Here is a 20960-nt window from a genome sequence, read left to right on the forward strand (position 1 = left end):
CCATCCATGCTGTGTTCCTGAGAAGGCTTCCACGACCACATCAGCCCTGCCCTTGCTCATGTCTCTGCACAACTCCTTCTCTGAGGAGAATGCCTGGGCTGCTGCCCCTCCCTGTGACCTCTCATCCTTACCCCTCGCCTTTCTCACACATCCACGTTGTAGTGCGGCCGGGGACCCCATGTTATCCTCCCCTTAGACTCTAGAAAAACCTCCTTCCTATTGCTTCCTATTTCAGGAGCAAAACAGCCTACTTAGCCAGTTCTCCTTGGCAACTGAGAAAGGAAGTGGACAGTGTTTCTGGCACACAGTTCATCGCAGATCAGGAATTCACACACGCTGCAGGCAGGATGAGATGCTCCCCATCCAGGCAGTTCCTGCCTGCAAAAGTGCCATTTTAATTCTAGAAGGGTAGATTTTCAATCATAAATCCTTAATGGAGAGAAAATAAATGCTGCATTTTATTTTTAGAGCTCACACAGATTGCTGAATGTGAACTGGGGTCACACATTGAGCTCTATTTTGTCCAGAAGTGGAGCTCTTGTTATGTCCTGGAGTTAGGAGTATTTGGGGGTGCAGGGCAGAAACTATCCTGGCACCAAGAGGCATTCTCTCATGGGGCTGGGCAGGACAGGCCCCTCCGAGGAGTACTGACTTCCCTGTGGGAGGAGAATTGTCAGACCATGGGAAGTGATTGCCAGGCAGGGTGGCGTGGCATGGTTCTGAGTCTCATTTGGCAGGTCTCTCACCCAGGACAGGTGCTGGGCTGGCAGGCAGGGCAATGGGATAGGAGCATCTGCTCGATGATACCCAGAGGAGGCTGTCTGGGGTCATGCTGCTGTGATGTGCACATCCTTGCCTGCTCCGGACCCTTCAGAAACCTCAGGCAGCTGAATCCTGCTGTCTCTGATCTTCCTGAGTCAGACACAGGGTTCAAGTTTAGGGCTTGCCCTTCCCAGCCCTGACACGTTGGCATGCTGCTCTGCTCAGCCTCTCTGTGCCGTCGTTTCTTCACTGGGGCACTGGTCCTTCATGCTCTGTTATCTATGTTGTCCAGTCTCAGAAAGGCTGTTTCTTCATGCTGACTTGCTATAGGCAGCCTCAGAGCAGCATCTCACAACTCACCAATCCTCGGTAGAAAGAGTCTCTTCCTCCACAATTTAAGCACAGATGTCAGAACTGAGCAAGTTGGCTAGGCCTGAGCCATGCCTGTCCCCAAACACTGACCACCATGGCTTGGAGGAATAGAAGAGGCTCATTGGCCTGGCCGCATATATTCATCCATCCATAGGGGTGTGTGTGGCGTGGGTAGACCTGGCCCTATTACCTACCCAGGCCACAAGGACTGGCACATGCACGTGTGTCTACAGAATGTCTCCCTACATTGTGTGCGCAGTCAACAAAGCCTTGCCTATGGAGGCTTTTATGTCAAGGAGATGCTCTTTGGTGACAAATGCCCAGTAAAGTAGTTTTACCCTCTTGCTTTTATCTACCCTTTCATCTGCTGAAACCACTGGAAGGATTTCCTGGTAGGTGTCTGAGCCTGGAGTCCTGAGGCAGGTGGTTTCCCTTGAGACTTCATTCCACTGCTCCATAGAGCACACATCTCACTATGGTGGTTGGCCCTGCATGCATGTTTCTCTAAAAGATATGTGCCACCTGGTTCCATGGTGACTTGCCCCTTCTCCTTCGTATTTCCTCTTTTCTATCGAACAGAACAGCCATAATCCCATCCATAAATGAATCATGGTATTTACAAGCAGGAATGTATTTTCTGGTTGCTCACGTGTGTGTGTGTGCGCGCGCATATGTTTCTAGATATTTGCAAAGCAGTTGCTTGGATAATGCTTATAATGTAATCATCAAATCAAAGCCTGTGAGATGCTACAAATATTATAGAACAAAAGAGAACAGGAGGCTATTTCCAGGATAAACTGAGATTTTATTTTATATTTTAAACTTTGATTTCAGGTAATGGAACTTTGATTGGAGCATCAGCAAATGTTGTTTGTGCGGGAATTGCAGAGCAGCATGGGTATGGATTCTCTTTCATGGAATTTTTCAGGTACTTTTAAAACTTATTTAAAATTTTCGTTTAACTATTTATCTCCTAAGCTTAATTAAAAGAAAACACCAACACATACTGTTAAATACCAGGATAAGCATGTTTTTTAGCAATTAAAGAGACTTTCGTGTAGGTGAGGTTAGCTCAGGAAAAAAACACGTAAAAAATTTATTGCTGGGATTAGCTCTGTAACTTCAAAGGATGATTCAGACATTCTGAATGATCCAGGTTGAGTCAGGTGGTCAGGAAAAGCATGTGGGCTTGCCTGGTATCTTACATCACTATTCTCTTGAAAATCCCAGCGGGGACTTGTGCTTGATTTCCATGAAGACTGTGCATAACGAGATTCTTACACCCCCTCCCAGATTGTACAGCAGAAAAGCTGGCAAGGACCCACGTATATGTGGTGGTTGTACTGAGGGTGGCCTGGGAGCTCCCCGTTTGGGCACCTATCAGGAGGCTTTCCAGAGACAAGGCCCAGGGCTGGAGAGCATAGCAGGTGCCTGCACAGGCGGACTTGTTCCAAGAGAGCAGGGTCTACTCTGGGGTCCTGATTGTCCTCATGCCCATGCTTATGGTGCACATCTGCATGTTACAAGCTGGTGAGTGGGCAGAACGGAAGTTGGTGGCCCCTGTAAAATGGTGCTGTCAAAATGAACTGCATTCACTTGGCATTGAACAAGATTTCTGTAGAAGTTCTTTGTTAACACACAGCGATGGTTCTCAGAACCAGCCTCATGTAAAGATTTGTAACCTCAGCTTTGGCTGAGTGATAGAGGGACCTCCAGCCTGTGGAGGCAGTGACTCCTGCCCTAGACACGTGTTTCTCTGCTATGTGCTGCTTAGAGAACCCTGGCAGTTATACCCAGGTGAGGACCAATAGCAGTCTCTACATGTAACAGAATGCTGGCTTTTGGCAGACTTACTGTATTGGCCATTTCCATAGCTTGTGAGAAACTACTAATACTTGGCAATTTTGCTGAGGCATCAATTTGAATGACACTTCTGGGAAACTTGTGTTAAGGGAGGAGGCGCTTGGCTGGTGAGCGAGCCCCAGGGGACACTGAATGTATATCCCCAGCAGGAATCTGGGCATGTTGCTGACTCTGCCACCAATGAACAAGGTTCGACACCCAATGCCCTACCAACTTTTTCTTGTTTAGAATTATTTGCCTCTGCTGAGTATAAAAGGAATAGTCCTGTCACTTAAACACAAATTATCTTAATGAGAACAGCATTCATTATAGTGGATATAGCAGTGGCCTGAGCAGGGTGGCCCATCTTGCACTGCCTTCTTCTTCTCTTTACCCGATAATCATTGAAGGTCCAGACCTAGAGCACAGCCAGGGCAGGGGACTCAGAGGTGAGCACTTGAGTGGGGCACTCCCTCATTTGGGCCTGGCTCCTTATTTCTGCAGAGCTGCAAGGCTGTCATTCAGATGCTCTGGTCTCTGATTTGGTCACCCAAGCATGTGCTACCCTGGCCCTCTACTTCCTCACTACTTTCAGAGAGCAGGAAAGCCTCATGGCCATTTTGCGACACTGGTTGGTCTCAAAGGTAGGCATAGGAGGCCTGGTATTAAAATCATTATTTTAAAAAGAGGGTTTTTAGGGAACAACACACCCCAGCCTGTTCTTTTCCCTATTATCACTCTGGAATAATAACCAGGACATCTGCCCAGCTGAGAGGGCTGTTGTCCTGCCACTTGGGACATATAAAGTGCCCACTGTTCAGCTCCAGAGGGTGATGCATGTGTACACTGGACTTTTCACACAGGCCGTGCATTTGGTGTGCAGTGTGTGGAACACACGTGTGCATGTGTGTGTGCAGTTGTAGGGTGAAAGGTTAGGATGACCTTCAGGAACTTGGTGGCCTTAGAAAGCTTGGGCAAGACTGCCAGCTGTCTCCTCCCAAACTCATTAGCCCCTGGCCTTATGAATCACAACCATCTTCTTAGATGGGGAAAGAATGTCTCTGTGGTCAGTGATTATTATGGATTGTGTCCCCCCCAAAGTTTAATGTGTTAGAGGCTTGGTCCCCTCTGACAGTGTTAAGAAGGTGGGAAATCCTATTATGGTAATTGAAAGGTGAGGCCTTGAAGAGGTGATTAGATTGTGAGAACTGTATCCTCGTGAGTGGATTGATGCATTCTTGGAATAATGGGAGTGGTTCTGGTGGCTTTAAGAGAGAGTGAAGGAGGAGGTTAGTCTCTCTCTGCTCAGCCATTCTCACCATGTGACACCCTGCATTACTGTAGAGTTGCCTCATCAGCTGTGTTTCCTGGACTTTGAACTTCCCAGCCTCTGAAACTGTAAGCAATAAATATTGTTTCTCTACACATTACCCAGTTCCAGATAGTTTGTTATAAGCAACAGAAACAGACTAATACAGTGGTCAGGAGCCATGCCTTGCTTTTGCCATTTCCAGCTCTTCTGGCTCTGACTGTCCTTCTTGTCAGGTCTTCACTCCACGGAAATCAATACAGTTTTCCCGTGGAGTGGTCATCCAGCTGTGGTAGGCCCTTACCTGTATGAAGTGCTTAATTTGCAATTGCAAATGCACAAACTTGGCTTGTATTTACCTCATGTAAAAATTTCTTTCCATAAAAGTTATCTTCTTCTAATACACAGTGCAAAATGTTGACTTGCTGCTTTATTTTTTTAAATTACTATTTTTCTGATTATGTAAATATGTAGTTAATGGAAAATATGTAAAAGAATAAAATGTAAAAATAACCTGTAATTTTGCTACCCAGAAATAACCACTGATCATAATTTAGTGTGTTTTCTAACATTTTCCCTGCCTACTATATGATACATATTTATTTTTTAACAAAATTTTTAAATCACTGTGTTCTACCTTTTATTCTTCGTGATATATTGTGAGCATTATACCAGGTCATTAATTATTCTTCAAAAATAGAGTATATTTATGCCTATAATATACAGATATATCCCCATTTATTTTACCTTTGTTGGGTCATTTCCTGTCTTTGTTATCATAATCAATGGTGTGATAAATACCTTTACAGATGAAATTTCGTTTCATTTCTGATCATTGATGGTAAGTTTCCTGACATGCAGTTGCTGACTAAGTGAACCATGTGTTAAGAATCCAGATAAATACTCATAAGCTGGCACCCAGAATATTCCTACTACCCATTTTATTGAATCTCACTCCCAAAACTCATGAGTACTGTTTTAAACAATTGAGGTTCATCTGGCAGGCTAACAATTAGATTCACAGTTTGTTTTAATTAACTCTACTGAGATTAAATTCTTTTCATATAAGTACTAGATATTTGCATTTCTTATTTCATAAACTTTCTGTTCATATCCTTTGCCAGTGTCTTTCTCCTGAGAGATTAAAATTTTTCCTATTTTTGGAAGCTCTCTTTGCATCTAATGGAAGCAGTTCTGATAAGTATATCATATTTTTTAAAGGTTATTTTTGTATTTAAAATTTTGCAAAGTGCTTTTAGATAGTCCATATCAAAACAGATAAACTTTACCTCTTTTTTACTTAGACTTTTTCTGGTTTCATTAAAAACATTTTTAAAAATTAAATGTTTTCTTTCAAGTTCATTGTAGACTTATGTGCAGTTGTAAAAAACAATACAGAGATTCTCTGTACCCTTTGCGCAGAAACCCCCAGTAGTAAAATTTTGAAAAACTATAGCACAAAATCACAACCACAATGTTGAAGTTGATACAGTCAAGATACAGAGGAATTCCATCACTGCAAGGACCCTTCATGGTGTTCTTTTTTAGCTATAGCTACTTCCCTTCCACCGCCACTCTACAATTAATCTATTTTCCATTTCTGAAATTTTGTCATTACAAGAATTTGTATAAATGGAACCATACAATATGTGACCTTTTTGGATTGCTTTTGTTCACTTGGCATAATTGCCTAGTGATTCATCCAGGTTGTTTCATGAGTCAATATTTTGTTCCTTTTTATTGCGTTCTGTGGTATGAATGTACCACAGTTTGCTTAATCATTCACCCATTGAAGGATATCTGAGTTGTTTCCAGTTTGGGGCTATAATGAATAAAGCTCTATGACATTTTCTCTTGGTCTGTAGATCATCTTTTCATCTACTTAAGAGGCTCTTTTACAAAGCAAAAGTTTTGAATCTTGTTGAGGCCCAATGTGTCAAATTTTCCTTTTATGTGTCATGCTTTTGGTGTCAAAAACATAACAACATGGGAGCTCTCTGCTTAGCCCTAGACTCCAAATATTATCTCCTATTTTTTTTCCTAAAAATTTCATAGTTTTACATTTTACAGTTAAGTTCATATTCCATTTTGAGCTAATTTTTGTATAAGATGTGGGGTTTAGATCAAGGTTCTTCTTTTTTGCCTATGGATGTCCAGTGACTTTTGCATCATTTGTTGAAAAGTCTGTGGTTCCTCTACTGAGTTGCTTTTGCAACTCTGTCAAAAATTGGTTGAGTTTATTTCTGTATATCTATTACTAGGTCTATTGGTCTACACGGCTATCCTTCCCCATACCTCAGTGTCATGATTAGCATAGTTATACAGAACTATTCTAAAAGAAAAAAAGCAGCAGACTGGATTATAATTTCAGGATTGGAAATATTAGAATAGATGGATTAAGAATTATAAATTGCCATAATAAAAATATTGTATTGAGGTCTGAAAATAGTTTCTTACTTTTACATTTTGTCTATTTCAATGTTATTTCTACCTTGTCATTTCTTATCTCTGGACTTATTTTTGATTAACACCTCGTGATTTGTCTATTTTTATTTTTCAAAAATTAAGATTTTTATTTATTTATTAGGTCTACTTTTCTATTTTCTACCTCATTTATTTCTGCTTTTATCTTTATTATTGCCTTCCTTGTGCTTTCTTTTACTTTACTTTGTTCTTTCTCTAGTTTTTTTGAATTGCAAATTTATTTCATTTATTTTATTCCTTTATTTTATTTGCCATAATTTTTTTTATCATTATACAATGTAATTGATTTTCATGGCCCTTTACCAAATCCTCTCTTTCCCCCCTTCTTCTCCCCCTTTCCCACCACCAGCAATCTGATTGGTTTACTTTGCTTAACAAGTTCAAAGGATTATTGTGGTGGTTGTGTCTTGTTTTTTCCTTCTATCTGTTTATTTATTTATTTATTTTTATTAGCTTGCACATATAACTGAGAGCATGCAGTATTTCTCTTTCTGCGCCTGGCTTATTTCACTTAACAAAATTTTCTCTAAGTTCATCCATGTTGCTGTGAATGGTAGAATTTCATTCTTTTTTATAGCAGAATAGTATTCCATTGTGTAAATATACCACATTCCACAGAGTTTAATATGTAGTGCTTACATTATAATTATTTTTAGAATTTCAGAATTTTTGATAAGACTTTTGCTTTTCATCCAAAAGTTGGTTATTTGATAGAAGTTTTTTCAATTTCTAGTTTGAAAAACTTTTCTTAAAATTTATTTAATAATTTCTAGTTTATGAACTTACTTCTGGTTTCTTTGTGACCAAATTTTATCATGTTCCATGTGTACTTGTAAACGGGGAGTGTTCTCGGTTGTCATTGTGCAAACTTACATATTTATAAAATCTACCTAGTGATCATGTGTAGTAGATTGAATTATGTCCCCACAGAACTCACTGGAGCTTGAACTGTGTTCCCCAAGTTTTATGTATTAGAAACTTAGCCCCCACTGTGACTGTTAAGAGGGTGGGAAATCCTGTTATGGTAATTGAAAGGTGGAGCTTTGAAGAGGTGATTGGATTGCAGGACCGTGCAGTAGTGAATGGATTAAAATGGTGTTCAAGGACATGATTCTGAGGGCTTTAAAAGAAGAGGAGAGTCTGTCTTTCTCTTTCTGCTCTCTCTGCTTCCACCATCTTGCACTGTGAGACCCCTGGGTCACTGTCACCACCACCAGATGGACTTTGGAGTTCTCAGCCTCAGAAACTGTAAGCAATAAACTTCATTTTCTTATAAATCACCCAATTTCAAGTATTCTGTTGTAGCAACACAAAATGGACTAATACATCATGCTAGGTCATTTACGTCCTTACTTAGTTGCTATCCACTTCATCTGTTGTCCACTGAAAATGGCATGTTAAATGTCTCCTAGTATAAGTGTGTTTCTATTTATTTCTCCTTGAGTGTCTTATTGTTTATTTTTATTTATTTATTTATTTATTTTTTTTTTTCATGACCGGTAAGGGGATCGTAACCCTTGGCGTGGTGTTGCCCTCACCACGCTCAGCCAGTGAGCACACCGGCCATCCCTATATAGGATCTGAACCCACGGCCTTGGCACTCCCAGCGCCGCACTCTCCCGAGTGAGCCACAGGGCCAGCCCTCATTGTTTATTTTTAAAAGATGATTCCTATGTTATTTGGTGGTTACATATTTATTACTGTCCTATCTTCACCATCAGTTGGAAGCTTTTAGCACTAATGAGTATCCCACTTTGTCATACTTGATGCTCTTTGGATTGAATTCTACTTTGATATTAGAATCATAACCCCTTGCTTAGCTTTTAGCCTTTCTAAATCATTTTGTTTTAAGTGTATCTCATATGTACAGTATATTGTTTGAACTTGCTTTGTGAACCAAAATAAAAACGTCATTTTCTTTTAATAATGAGTTTAGCCCATGCACATTTATTGATAAAACTCATGTTTGCCATATGATTTCATTATATTGCTATGTATATTATATTTTAGTAGCTATGTTTCTCTATGTTATATATGTTTTGCTCTTTTATTTTCTAAAATTTCTCTTTGTAATTAGAAAGGTTTATAGTTTTGTTTTAGTGATTACCTCTGTTGTCATTTTTTTTCAAATGCCTTTAGTCCTCTGTTTTTTTCTTTAATCCTAAATATTGAGTTTGTCTATCTTTAAAGATATCTTTTGACTTCCACTTATTGCCTACGTGACCATTGGTAAGTTTATTCTACTTTTCTTTTCCCTTCTTTCTCCACCCACTTATTAACTGAATTATTCCTGCTTTCAAAACATGTAATATTTATAGATTACTCTTCCGCCACTGTTCCGTGCTTGTTTGTCTTAGACGCTCACCATTGGTCCTTGTGCTGAAGTGTTTTTAGTCTTTTGACAGGTGAAGTTAATTTTTAAGAAGAGCTCAAGAATAGTTCCTGAGTACAGTATTCCCTGAATTTTTGCAGGTTGAAGACTGTGTTTCTGTAGCCTTATTTGACAGAGAACTTGGCTTCCTATCTAATAAGTCCTTGATTCACACATAGCTTGAGTTTTGTGACAATGTTGCTCCACTATTGCCTCATTTGTACATGTCTTGGGAAGTCTGGTAGTGGCCTAATCGTCTTACTTTTGTAAGTTATTTGATCACTTCACTACAGGCCTGGAAGATTTTAAAATTAATCTTTGAAGTCTAATAATGTTACTAAACTATTCCCAGATATCCCATGGGCCCTTTTAATGTGTAGAATTGTATCTTTTAGTTTCAGAAAAGTTTCTTGGATAGTTTTAAGTATTTGTTATGCTTTATTGTTTCATGGATTACTTTACATTGAGTCTTATTGGCTTGTCTTCCATTTCAACCACTTTCTCTCTGACTTATTTTACTGCTTAATTTACTTATTTTTATTCTCTTGTTTTCTATCTTTTTCTTTTTTTCTTTCTTTCTTTGATATTCTTTATTTCATTTTCATTTGATTAAATTCTTTCTGGGATACCTTGTAATTTAATGTTCATTTCTGACATGATTTAATCTTTTTCTTTGATCTCTCATTTTATTTCTTCATGTTTTTGTCTATTTCTATTCTTAGCATTTGGGTTTCTCATTCAAGTTGTTTTTTTCATATCCCCAAGTGCTTATTTTAGGGCATGCAATTCAGTATAGAGAGCTGTAGTGCAGTTTTATTTTTTCTAGTTTACATTTGGCTTTTTTGAGAAATCTTTATTGGCTTCAGTATTTAGATTGCTATGTTCTGTGTTATTTGAATGCCAGCCTTTTCCAGGTGAAGTCTGTTTCTGTCCGTGAACTTCATGGACAAGGTTGCAAGTTGGGGTCAGTTCCAAGATTCCTAATTCAAGAGATCCTCTTTGCTCAGTATAGTGGATTGCAGTTTCTGTAAAGGATGCTTTTATATATTTATTTATATTTGTAGATGTGGTGCACGTTCATCAAGTTTTGGTTCTCTTTGTCTCACAAGAGTCCATATTTCCTCCTCTTGCTGCATTTCACCTCCACCTCCCCATCACTGATGGCACACCCACCAGCTTTCCTTTCTGCTGTCTTCTCCCCAGAAATGATGCTTGCCAGCCTGTCACCTGGAGCCCTGTGTATGTTTATGTGCTTTCTCTGTAGTCTGTGCACTGATCAACCAGGATTATTTTCCAGTAGTTTTACAGTTAGGATGGCCTTTCTATTTCTGGGTGTTGTTTTTCTCAGTTTTAGGAACCTTCTTGTTTTCTTCTCTTTTTCATAAAGTTTTTCTGGATTCCTTTGGTTCTCTGTAAAGGCTTGGGACAGGAGCATGAGAGACAGCTCTGCTGGGAATTGGTGTTTATTTCTTTACTGACAAGTAATGTGAAGTTTATGGTGCACTCTGTCTCTAGTTATGTTGAAAGGCTTGGATCTTTGTGATTTAATTTGCATTTATTGTTGATCTGTGGAGTTTATGGTGAACAGTGTGGAGAGATATGGAATTTGGTGGCCGTCATTACTGTGGCTATGAGAAGCCCCTGCTCTCATTTTGAAGGTAGTGATATCACTAATCTAGATTCTGCATCTCTCTTCTTTCATCCATGCCCCTTTCTCCTGTGGGATGTTCTTTGCTGCACTTCCTGGGAAGGATGAGATTTTATTGCTCTTTTTGGAGAAAATTATTTTCTGGATGAGATTATATTAATACTGAAATCTCTCACTGGACAGAAATACAGCCTGCAGGACATTCCTCTGTGAGGAACCAGACCACACCATTTCAGTACTACCTGAGTGATTTACATGGATCAATTAAAAGTTGCTTCATCAATTGATAATGTATACTTTTATCATTTCTTTAAACATAAAGACAAATTAAATTTTGTTGTGGAATTTTGCCTCCAGTGAAGCTTTTGTTACCTCATTTTGCTTCCTTTTGAGATTTATTGAAACATACTGATTATAGAGAGGCTTTAAAGGAACTCGAGCAATTACACAGTAAAAAAACAAATAACCCAATTAAAAAATGGGCAAAGGAGCTGAATAGACATTTTTCAAAGGAAAAAATACAAATGGCCAACAGGGACATGAAAAAATGCTTCACATCACTAGGTATCAGGGAAATGCAAATTAAAACTACATTGAAATACCACCTCACCCCAGCTAGACTGGCTGTAATCAAAAATACAGTGAATAACAAGTGCTGACGAGGGTGTGGAGAGAAGGGAACACTCCTGCACTGTTGGTGGGACTGTAAATTAGTGCAACCGTTATGGAAAACAGTATGGAGGTTTCTCAAACAACTACAGATAGATTTTCCATACAATCCAGCAATCCTACTTTTGGGTATATACCCAGAGGAATGGAAATCTTCATGTTGAAGGGATACCTGCACTCTCTTGTTCATCACAGCTCTGTTTACAATAGCCAAGACATGGAACCAACCTAAATGTCCATCGATGGATGACTGGATAAGGAAACTGTGATATATACACCATGGAATACTACTGCGCCACAAAAAAGAATGAAATTCTCCCATTTGCAACAACATGGGTGAGCCTGGAGAAACCTACATTGAGTGAAATAAGCAAAGCACAGAGTGATAAATACCATATGTACTCCTTCATAAGTGGGAGCTAAGACAGATAGAAGGGAGAATTTCATTCTTTTTTATAGCTGAGTACAAATGTTGACCAGTTGTATGTCTTCCTTTGAAAAATGTCTATTCAGCTCCTTTGCCCATTTTTTAATTGGGTTATTTGTTTTTTTTAGTGTGTAATTGCTTGAGTTCCTTGTATATTATGGATATTAATCCCTTGTTGGATGCATAGCTAGCAAAAATTTTCTCCCACTCTATATGTTGTCCTTTCACTCTGTTGATTGTTTCCTTTGCTGTGCAGAAGCTTTTTAGGTTGATATAGTGCCATTTGTTTATTTTTTCTTTTGTTGCTTGTGCTTTTGGGCTCATGTTCATAAAGTCTGTGCCCAGACCAAGTTTCTGAACTATTTCACCTATATTTCCCCTTAATAATTTTACAGTTTCAGGTCTTATACTTAAGTCTTTAATCCATTTTGAGTTGATTTGAGTATATGGTGAGAGGTGCCTGTCTAGTTTTATTCTTCTGCGTATGGATATCCAATTTTCCCAGCACCACTTACTGAAGAGGCATCTTTTTGCCAATGTAGGTTTTTGTTGCCTTTGTCAAATATCAGATGGCTGTAATCCTGCGGGGTGATTTTTGGGTTCTCTATTCTGCTCCAGTGGTCCAAGTGTCTATTTTTATGCCAGTACCATGCTGTTTTGGTTACTATAGCTTTGTAGTATAATTTGAAATCAGGTAGTGTTATGCCTCCAGCCTTTTTCTTTTTTTTTTTTTTTGCTCAGGATTGCTTTGGCTATTCAGTGTCTTTTGTTGTTCCATATGAATGTTAAGATTGTTTTTTCCATTTCTGTGAAGAATGTCATTGGTATTTTCATGGAGATTGCATTGAATCTGTAGATTGCATTGAATCTGTAGATTGCTTTGTGTAGTATAGACATTTTCACAATGTTAATTCTTCCAATCCAAGAGCATGGACTGTCTTTCTATCTTTTTGTGTCTTGTTTAATTTCTTTCAGTAGTGTTTTGTAGTTCTCATTGTAGAGATCTTTTATCTCCTTGGTTAACTCGATTCCTAGATATTTTATTTTTTTCGTCACTGTTGTAAATGTGCTCACTTTCTTGATATCTCTTTCTGTTAGCTCATTATTGGACAATATAAATGCAACTGATTTGGGGGCATTTATTTTGTATCGTGTAATGTTACTGAAGTTATTAAACAGCTCTAGGAGTTTTTTGATAGGGTCTTTAGGTTTTTCTACATATAGTATCATGTCATCTGCAAATAGGGACAGTTTGACTTCATCTTTTCGAATCTGGATGCCCTTTATTTCTTTGTCTTGCCTGATTGCTCTGGCTATTACCTCCAGTACTATGTTACATAGACATGGTGACAGTTAGCATCCTTGTCTTAAGGGAAAAGCCCTCAGTTTTTCCCCATTCAGAATGATACTAGTGGTGGGCTTGTCATAGATGGCTTTTATTATGTTGAGATACTTTCCTTCTATACCTAATTTGCTGAGAGTCTTAATCATGAAGGGATGTTGAATTTTGTCAAATGCTTTTTCAGCATCTATTGAGAATCATATGGTTTCTGTTCTTGATTTTGTTGATGTGATGTATCACATTTATTGCCTTTCCTATGTTGAACCATCCTTGAATCCCTTGGATGAATCCCACTTGATTATGATGTATAATTTTTTTGTTGTGTTGCTATATTCTGATTGCTAATATTTTTTTCAGGATTTTTGCATCTATGTTCATCAAGGATATTGGCCTGTAATTTTCTTTTTTTGTTGTATCTTTATCTGGTTTTGGTATTAGTGTTATGTTGGCCTCATAGAATGAGTTTGGGAGAATGGCTTCTGTTTCAGTTGTTTGCAATAGTTTGATGAGAATTGGTATTACTTCTTTAAAGGTTTGATAGAATTCAGCTGTAAAGCCAGCCAGACCTGGGCTTTTCTTAGTTGGAAGATTGCTGATTACCACTTTAATCTTGTTGCTTATTATTGGTCTGTTCAGGTTTTCTGTCTCTTCTTGGTTCAGTCTGGGTAATTGGTATGTGTCCAAAAACTCATCCATATCTTCCAGGTTTTTATATTTGTTGTCATATAGTTGTTTATAATAGTCTCTAATGATTCTCATATTTCTGTGGTATCAGTTGTAATGTCTCCCTTTTCATTTCTGATTTTTATTATTTGGGTCTTCTCTCTTCTTTTTTTGTTGACCTAGCTAATGTTTTGTCTATTTTATTTATCTTCTTGAAAAACCAACTTTTTCTTGATCTTTTGTATCATTTTTGGGGTTTCTATTTCATTTAGTTGTGCTCTGATCTCAATTATTTCTTTCTGTCTACTTCATTTAGGGTTGGATTGTTGTTGTTTTTCTAGTTCTTTGAGGTGTAGTGTTAGGTCATTTATTTAAAGTCTTTCCATTCTTTTCATGTAAGCATTTATTGCAATAAATTTGCCTCTTAGTACTGTTCTTGTGGTATCCCACAGGTTTTGGTATGATGTATCTTTATTTTCACTAGTTGCAAGAAATTTTTTGATTTCCTGTTTAATTTCTTATGGGACCCATAGGTCATTCAGGAACCTATTGTTTAGTTTTCATGTGTTTGCATAGTTTGCAGGGTTTCGCTTGTAATTAATTTCCAGTTTTTGTCCATTGTGGTCTGGAAAGATACTTGGAATAATTTCAGTTGGTAAAAATTTGCTGAGACTAGATTTGTGACCTAATATGTGGTCTGTCCTGAAGAATGTTGCATGTTCTGATGAGAAGAAAGTATATTCTTTAGTTGTTGTGTGAAATGTTCTGTATATCTGCCAGGTCCAGTTGATCTAAGGTGTAGTTTAAATTGTGTGTCTCTTTGTTGATTTGTTGCCTGGAAGATCTGTCCCATACTGGAAGAGGGGTGTTCAGGTCACCCACTAGTAATGTATTAAGGCCTATTTCTTTCTTTAGGTCTAAGAGTGTTTGCTTTATATATCTGGGTGCTCCAGTATTGGGTGCATACATGTTTATGATTGTTATGTCTTCTAGCTGGACAGGTCCTTTTATCATTATATAGTGGCCTTTGTCTTTTTTATGTTTTTTGGTTTAAAGTCTATTTTATCTGATATAAGAATAGCTACTCCTGCTCATTTTTGGTTTACATTTGCATGGTATATCTTTTTCCATCCCTTCACTTTTAGTCTGTGTGTGTCTCTACAGGTGAGGAGGGTCTTTTGAAGTGAGCATATACTTGGGTCTATCTAATACAGTCAGTCAGTCTGTGTCTTTTGAATGGGGAGTTTAACCCATTCACATTTAGGGTAGTTATTGACAGGTGTTCTTTAATTCCTGTCATTTAATTGCTTTTTTGTTTAGATGTTTTAAATATCTTTTTATCATTACTTCCCTTTTTATTTGTCTTTTTCAGTGTTAGTTGGAAATTTGAGGTGGTGTGATTTAGCTTCTTTTTCTTTTTTGCTGGCATTTTTGTTTTAATGGTGGGTTTTGCTCTTTCTTGTGTATCTGTGATAGTGATCATTATTATTCAGATTCTGGATGGACTCCCTTGAGAGTTTCTTGCAGGGCTGGTCATGTGGTGGTGAGCTCTCACAATTTTTGTTTGTCTGGGAAATACACGATTTCTCCCTCATTTCTGAAGGAGACCTTGCTGGGTAAAAAATTTTTGGCTGGGAAGATTTTACTTTTGGTATTTTTAATATATCATTCCACTTTCTTCTGGCATGTAGGGTTTCATTTGAGAAGTCTGCTATTAGTCTGATGAGGGTTCCTTTTGTAGGTGATTTGATGCTTTTCTCTTGCTGCTTTTAGAATTCTCTCTTTGTCTTTCAGCTTTGCAAATTTGACTACAATGTATCCTGGAGAGGATATTTTTGGATTTAATCTGTTTGGGGACCTTTGAGCTTCCTGGATCTGAAGGTCTGCATCTCTTCCTATATCTGGGAAGTTTTCTATTATTATTTCCTTGAATAGGTTTTCAATACCTTTTCCTTTCTTCTCCCTTTCTGGAATACCCACAATTTGGATGTTAGGTTGCTTGAGGTTGTCTGCTATCTGTCTTAGATTTTCTTCATTGTTTTTAGTTCTTTTTTTCCGTTTTTTGGTCTGCCTTGGTTATTTCCAAAAGATCATGTCCGAGATCTGAAATTCTTTCTTCTGCTTGCTCTAGCCTGCTGCTCATGCTCTCCATTGTGTTTTTTATTTCATTGAGTGAATCTTTCATTTCTAGGAGTTCTGCTACACTCTTTTAATCTCTTTGTAAATTTCCTCCTTCATATTCTGGATATTTTTACTTGTTTCCTTGTGTTCTCTAATTGAGTCTTCTTTTATCTATTTGAGTTTTCTTAAGATCATTGTTTGGAATTCCTTTTCAGACATTTCTAGGATTCCCTGATCTATGGGTCTGGAAGTTTAGCATAACTGTATTCCTTTGGTGGTGTCATATCTTCTTTGTTGTTTGTAGTTCTAGTATTTTTTGTTGTTGATGATGTTTGGTCATCTGGTGGAGGACTTGCTTGTTCTATTACTCTGGCATTGGCTATGAGGATCAAGATTTCCTCCTCTATTTGCAGGCTCTTTTAGTGACTCATCTTATATCAGTGTAGTGGAGTGAGTGGTAGGTTGCCTGTAGAATGGTCCTGGCTGCTCCTGTGGTGGTGAACTGTCCTTGTGGTGACAGAAGGTGTGGTGGTATGTATATTACACCACCTTGGCTCCTGTTCCAGCTTCCTGTGACCATAGACTGAGCCCCTGGTGCTGCATGGGTCTTGGTTCACCTCAGCGGCTGCTGGACTATTGGCTCTTCCCTTCCCTCCAGGGCCTTAGACTGAGCCCCTGGTGCTCTGAAGGTCTCGGCTCGCCTCCTAAAGCCCTCATTCTATTGCTGCTTCAGGGATATCTAGCTAGACATTAATATTTTCTCAAAGGTCAGAGCAGATACTAATGTAATATTGGATGCTTTTTGTAAAGAGTAATCTCTGTATTGGTTATGATGCTGTAAGCTCACTGAACCAGAAGCCATATACTCTCTTTCATAGTGAGAGTTAAAGTTGTGAATGTGAGATCAGTATTTTCTGAATGTAAATTTCAAAGTCAGTCACATCCATAAATTATTTTTCTTTAAAAATAAAGGTTATTTTCATCAGCTCTCACCTGGTTAGAGCAGAACTGGGCCTCAGTCTTCTCAAAGCAGGCAGATTATGTGTATGAAGGAAGAGTCAAAGCCACCCACCCCTCACACTCCTGTGAGTGTTGTTGCGGTGTTGGAGAATGAAGTCCATCATACTCACTGGGGTAAGATGAAAGGCCAGCACCACTGCATGCCATGGCTGGGAGCCTAGAACAGGGCCTGAGCCTTAGGCTCCAGAGCCAAGGGAAGGGTCTTGGTAACTTCACCTATCCCAGTTACTATGGCTGCACAACAAGGCATCCCAAACTGTGATGGCTTAAAGCATCAGTTTTTTCACTCTTAAGTCTGCCGTCTTCATAGAATTTGAAGGAGCTGGTTTGTTTCTGCTCCACTCGGAATCATCAGGGGCATCAAAGGCTGGAGTCTGGAGTCTTTTGAAACTTGTTTGCTTATGTGTCTGATGCCTGGGCTGTGGAGACCCACAGAGCTGGGGCTGGCCTGGCTGGCATATCTGAGGTGTCTCTCCATAACTCTGTGTCCCAGACTCTCCCAGATTCAGGGGAAAGAGCTTCTTGATGGAGGAGTGTCAGTGTCCAGACTGTAAGATGAGTGTGTGCATTAGTGCAGCCAGATTTTGAAAATACAAACTGCCGCCTCATTTTATTTTTCCTGAGACTTGCAGCTCATATGACCTCATAGATACCCTTTTTCTTTAGCCATTTCTGGATTTTCTGTCACTTTTAACTATGAGAGTACTAAGTGGTGCAACGTTCCAAGAAATGTGTTGCCATGTGCAGATATTTTTCAAGAACTCTCACTAACAGTAGTTGTTTCAGTCAGGTCAGTGTCTGATCACAAACTGATCCTTGCTTTCTGTGTCTCATTCTAGCTAGAGGGCCTGTTTTCTTATGGAGGAGGCTGTATCAAGAGCTGGGGCCTTTCTGCCTTTGGGCCTCCTAGATTTGGGATTTGGATAGTGAGTTGCCCACTTTGGCTTATCGTGTGGTTCGCCGGATAAGTCGTTAGGAGACATTGCTTGTCAGAAGGATGTACGTATATTTGTGTAATACCTTGTCTCCATGATGGCTACACCCCCGACCTTGACAGGAGCCACTGGTTCCTATGAAGACAGGTAAAAGAGAAGCTGATTTAGCAAAATTCTGCTACCTTTAATAAGTGATTTTTTTCTACTCCACATGCTAACTTATTGCTCAGTTCTCTGACACAAAGTAGGTATCCTACAACTCAATTCAATTCTGACACTACCTGGAGTTAGCGTCAGACTCCACAAGTTAAGGGCTCAGTCCCACAAGACTGCCCTCACTTCAGACCCCATTCACAAACATCAGGTTACTACTACTTCTGTCCAACTTGGCTACAAAATCAGGATTCCCAAAACTCTTCTTCAGGTACAATAATTTGCTAGAATGGCTCAGAGATGTCTTTCTTATATCAACACCAGTAAAAGGGCACTTAATGTTCCTGCTTTGCTTGGTGGTGGGCCAACTTGGTGTTCACAGACAACGGAATAGTTTTCTACAGAGATTGTTCATTGAAGCAGGGGTGAAAGTCTGCTGAGGAAGCTATTCACTGTCAGTGTTTATACTCTAAAACTTTATATGCTAAAATATAAGATTAAAAAATGGCATCATGGAGTTGTCTAATGGAAAATTCCCCTATGACTTTGCATTGATCAAATTCCCTACAACTAGAAGGAAATACAATGGGGCCATTTGTAGCCTAAATGATTGCTTTTATGCAAATTGTTTTTAGTATATTATTGATTGAATGGCAGAGAATTCCTAATTCCAACTCTTATGGTACCCAGAAAAAATGAGCAAATTAAAATAATTTAAAATGACTTTAAAAGCCTTAAAAGTAACTTAAGAGACTTAAATGACTAAAGATTGAATGCCCTGGCATAGTGGAATAAGGTGAAGTGAGGATCAGATTAGTTCCATGACATCTTTTTTTTTTTTTTTTCTGGCAGCTGGACAGTTTGGAAATTCAATCCCTTGGCCTTGGTGTTACAACCCTGCACTCTAATCAGCTGAGCTAACTGGCCATCCCTTAGTTCTATGACTTCTTTAATATTTTTCTGAAACAGTCTCCACAAACAAAATGCATATCTAGTAACTTCTTACTAGACATAAACAGAAGAGTGCAGTTCAGTACTTCTCAATGGCCAAAAAGCTATTGGCTGCAAATGTCTTTCATGACAGACAACAAAGCCTAAGCCTTGCTCTTAACTTAGCTGCAAGGGAGTCTGAGAAGTGAGCATCTGATGCTTCAAATTCTAGGTGAGAAGTGGTGTGACTCCCATCAAGTCCTTAGGCATTTCCTCACATTTCTGAAAATATCTTTCATTTGTCCCAAGCTATGTATGTATCTATCTATCTCTCGATGTGTGTGTGTATGTATGTAGGTATGTATCTATTTACCTACCTATAATCTATCCATTTATCTATTATCCACTCTAATGCTACTGCCTTTGCTGCAGTTCTGATCTACTCTTCCTTCCCTTCTAAATCAATAGGAGCTGCCTGTTCACATCTCAATCCTGGTCCTTCTACTTCAATTACTACCTCACCAAGCATGAGCTGCTGTTTCTCTCGGGCAGCTCCCAGTGGATGACTGGTCTTCAGGACAATGTTCAGCAGGTGGGCCAGGGCAGCCCTTCTCTGACTTCTCTGTCTCAGGGCATCTCCTAGCACCCTTGAGGGGCAGCATAACCCCAGCATTTGGCCTGTGATCTCGGTTGATGCTCCAGAGAACCAGGTCTCCTTTCTGAAGCATGCAACCCCAGACAGACACCTCCCAGGAGCTCTCAACCTCTACTATTTGCTGTGGATTGATTCCAATCAATCATCTTCCCAGACTTGGAATAGGAGTTTTTCTCAGATAAATCATCACTTTATTTTCTACAATCATAGTTGATGGACATTTTTCATAAAATGGATTTTGTGATGTTACTTTCAGTTTGAAAGCACTGTGATTTTTACCAGCCTCTTCCTGTCTGGGCCATGATGCAAGTCTCTAGCTACACTTGACAGCACTTCAGGAACTTAACAGAAATAGCTGAATGTTTTGGGGAGAATTCCTCCCTCTGCCTCTTTCCAAAATGCTCTGTGAAGTTCTCTGTTCCCAGGGCAACCAACCTGCTTTAGGAGGGGCAGAGCTAATATGGCTGTGTGCAGGGCTGGAGGGAAGGAACTATGGTCTGGTAGGAGCCCTGGTTTAGCTGGGGTAGGAAGTGCCACTGCTGGGCACTCATTTCCTAGCATGTGTCCTTTGGAGAGTTTGAAAAAACCCTTGGGAACTTTGGCACTGTAAGTCCCCAACAGGGACAGCAGGCTGAGAGGGTGCTCTTCAAAAGAGGAGAAAGCTGTGGGCAGGATGGGTGGGGGTTGGCAGGGGGTGGGGTATGGGCCACAGGAGCAGAAATACCCCAATTCCAATCCAGGGGTGGAATTGTGTGCTGTAGCCTCATTTTACCATATTCAGGTTAATCTTTTACTCCACCACTCACAAGAGCAATATGAAATGCATAAGAAAAAATTCAAGTTCAAGTCACAAGGCATGTCCAGCAAAATCTACTTATAGGTATAGAATTTACAATAAAAATGCAGTGCCTTGTGCTATAGATCATCTTATCCAATGACCTTATTTCAAGTGTCTCAGTTTCTATATATAAAGAGATGTGAAAAACCTGCCTAAAAAGCAAAAACATGGGTGGAAAATAAATTTCAGAAATCTGAATTTACATTTTTAAACATGATTTACTTTCTCCTGATTAAAACAACAATGTGGTAATGCCTATTTTAAATATCTCTGTATTCAGCTCTCTTGCAATATATTAATATTGCATGAGTTTTCCAGTAAGCTTAAAATAAAATATCCTTCCTTTCCAGAATTTAAATTGTTCTGTTTCTACCTTCCAGTAAGTTGGACATGTTGAGCATGTCCACAGCATCATAATG

General features: G+C 39.1%; 1 protein-coding gene across 1 annotated transcript in view; it reads left to right on the top strand.

Moving 5' to 3' along the window:
- OCA2 (OCA2 melanosomal transmembrane protein) overlaps nucleotides 1-20960 on the top strand; it is a 309735-nt gene that overhangs the window by 212724 nt on the left and 76051 nt on the right. The window contains exon 22 of the mRNA XM_063091522.1: nucleotides 1969-2062. Within this exon, the coding sequence (XP_062947592.1) occupies nucleotides 1969-2062 (94 nt within the window). The remainder of the gene's footprint in view (nucleotides 1-1968; nucleotides 2063-20960) is intronic.

Source organism: Cynocephalus volans, chromosome 3 (genome assembly GCF_027409185.1).
Source record: "Cynocephalus volans isolate mCynVol1 chromosome 3, mCynVol1.pri, whole genome shotgun sequence".
In the NCBI taxonomy this organism is placed as follows: domain Eukaryota; kingdom Metazoa; phylum Chordata; class Mammalia; order Dermoptera; family Cynocephalidae; genus Cynocephalus; species Cynocephalus volans.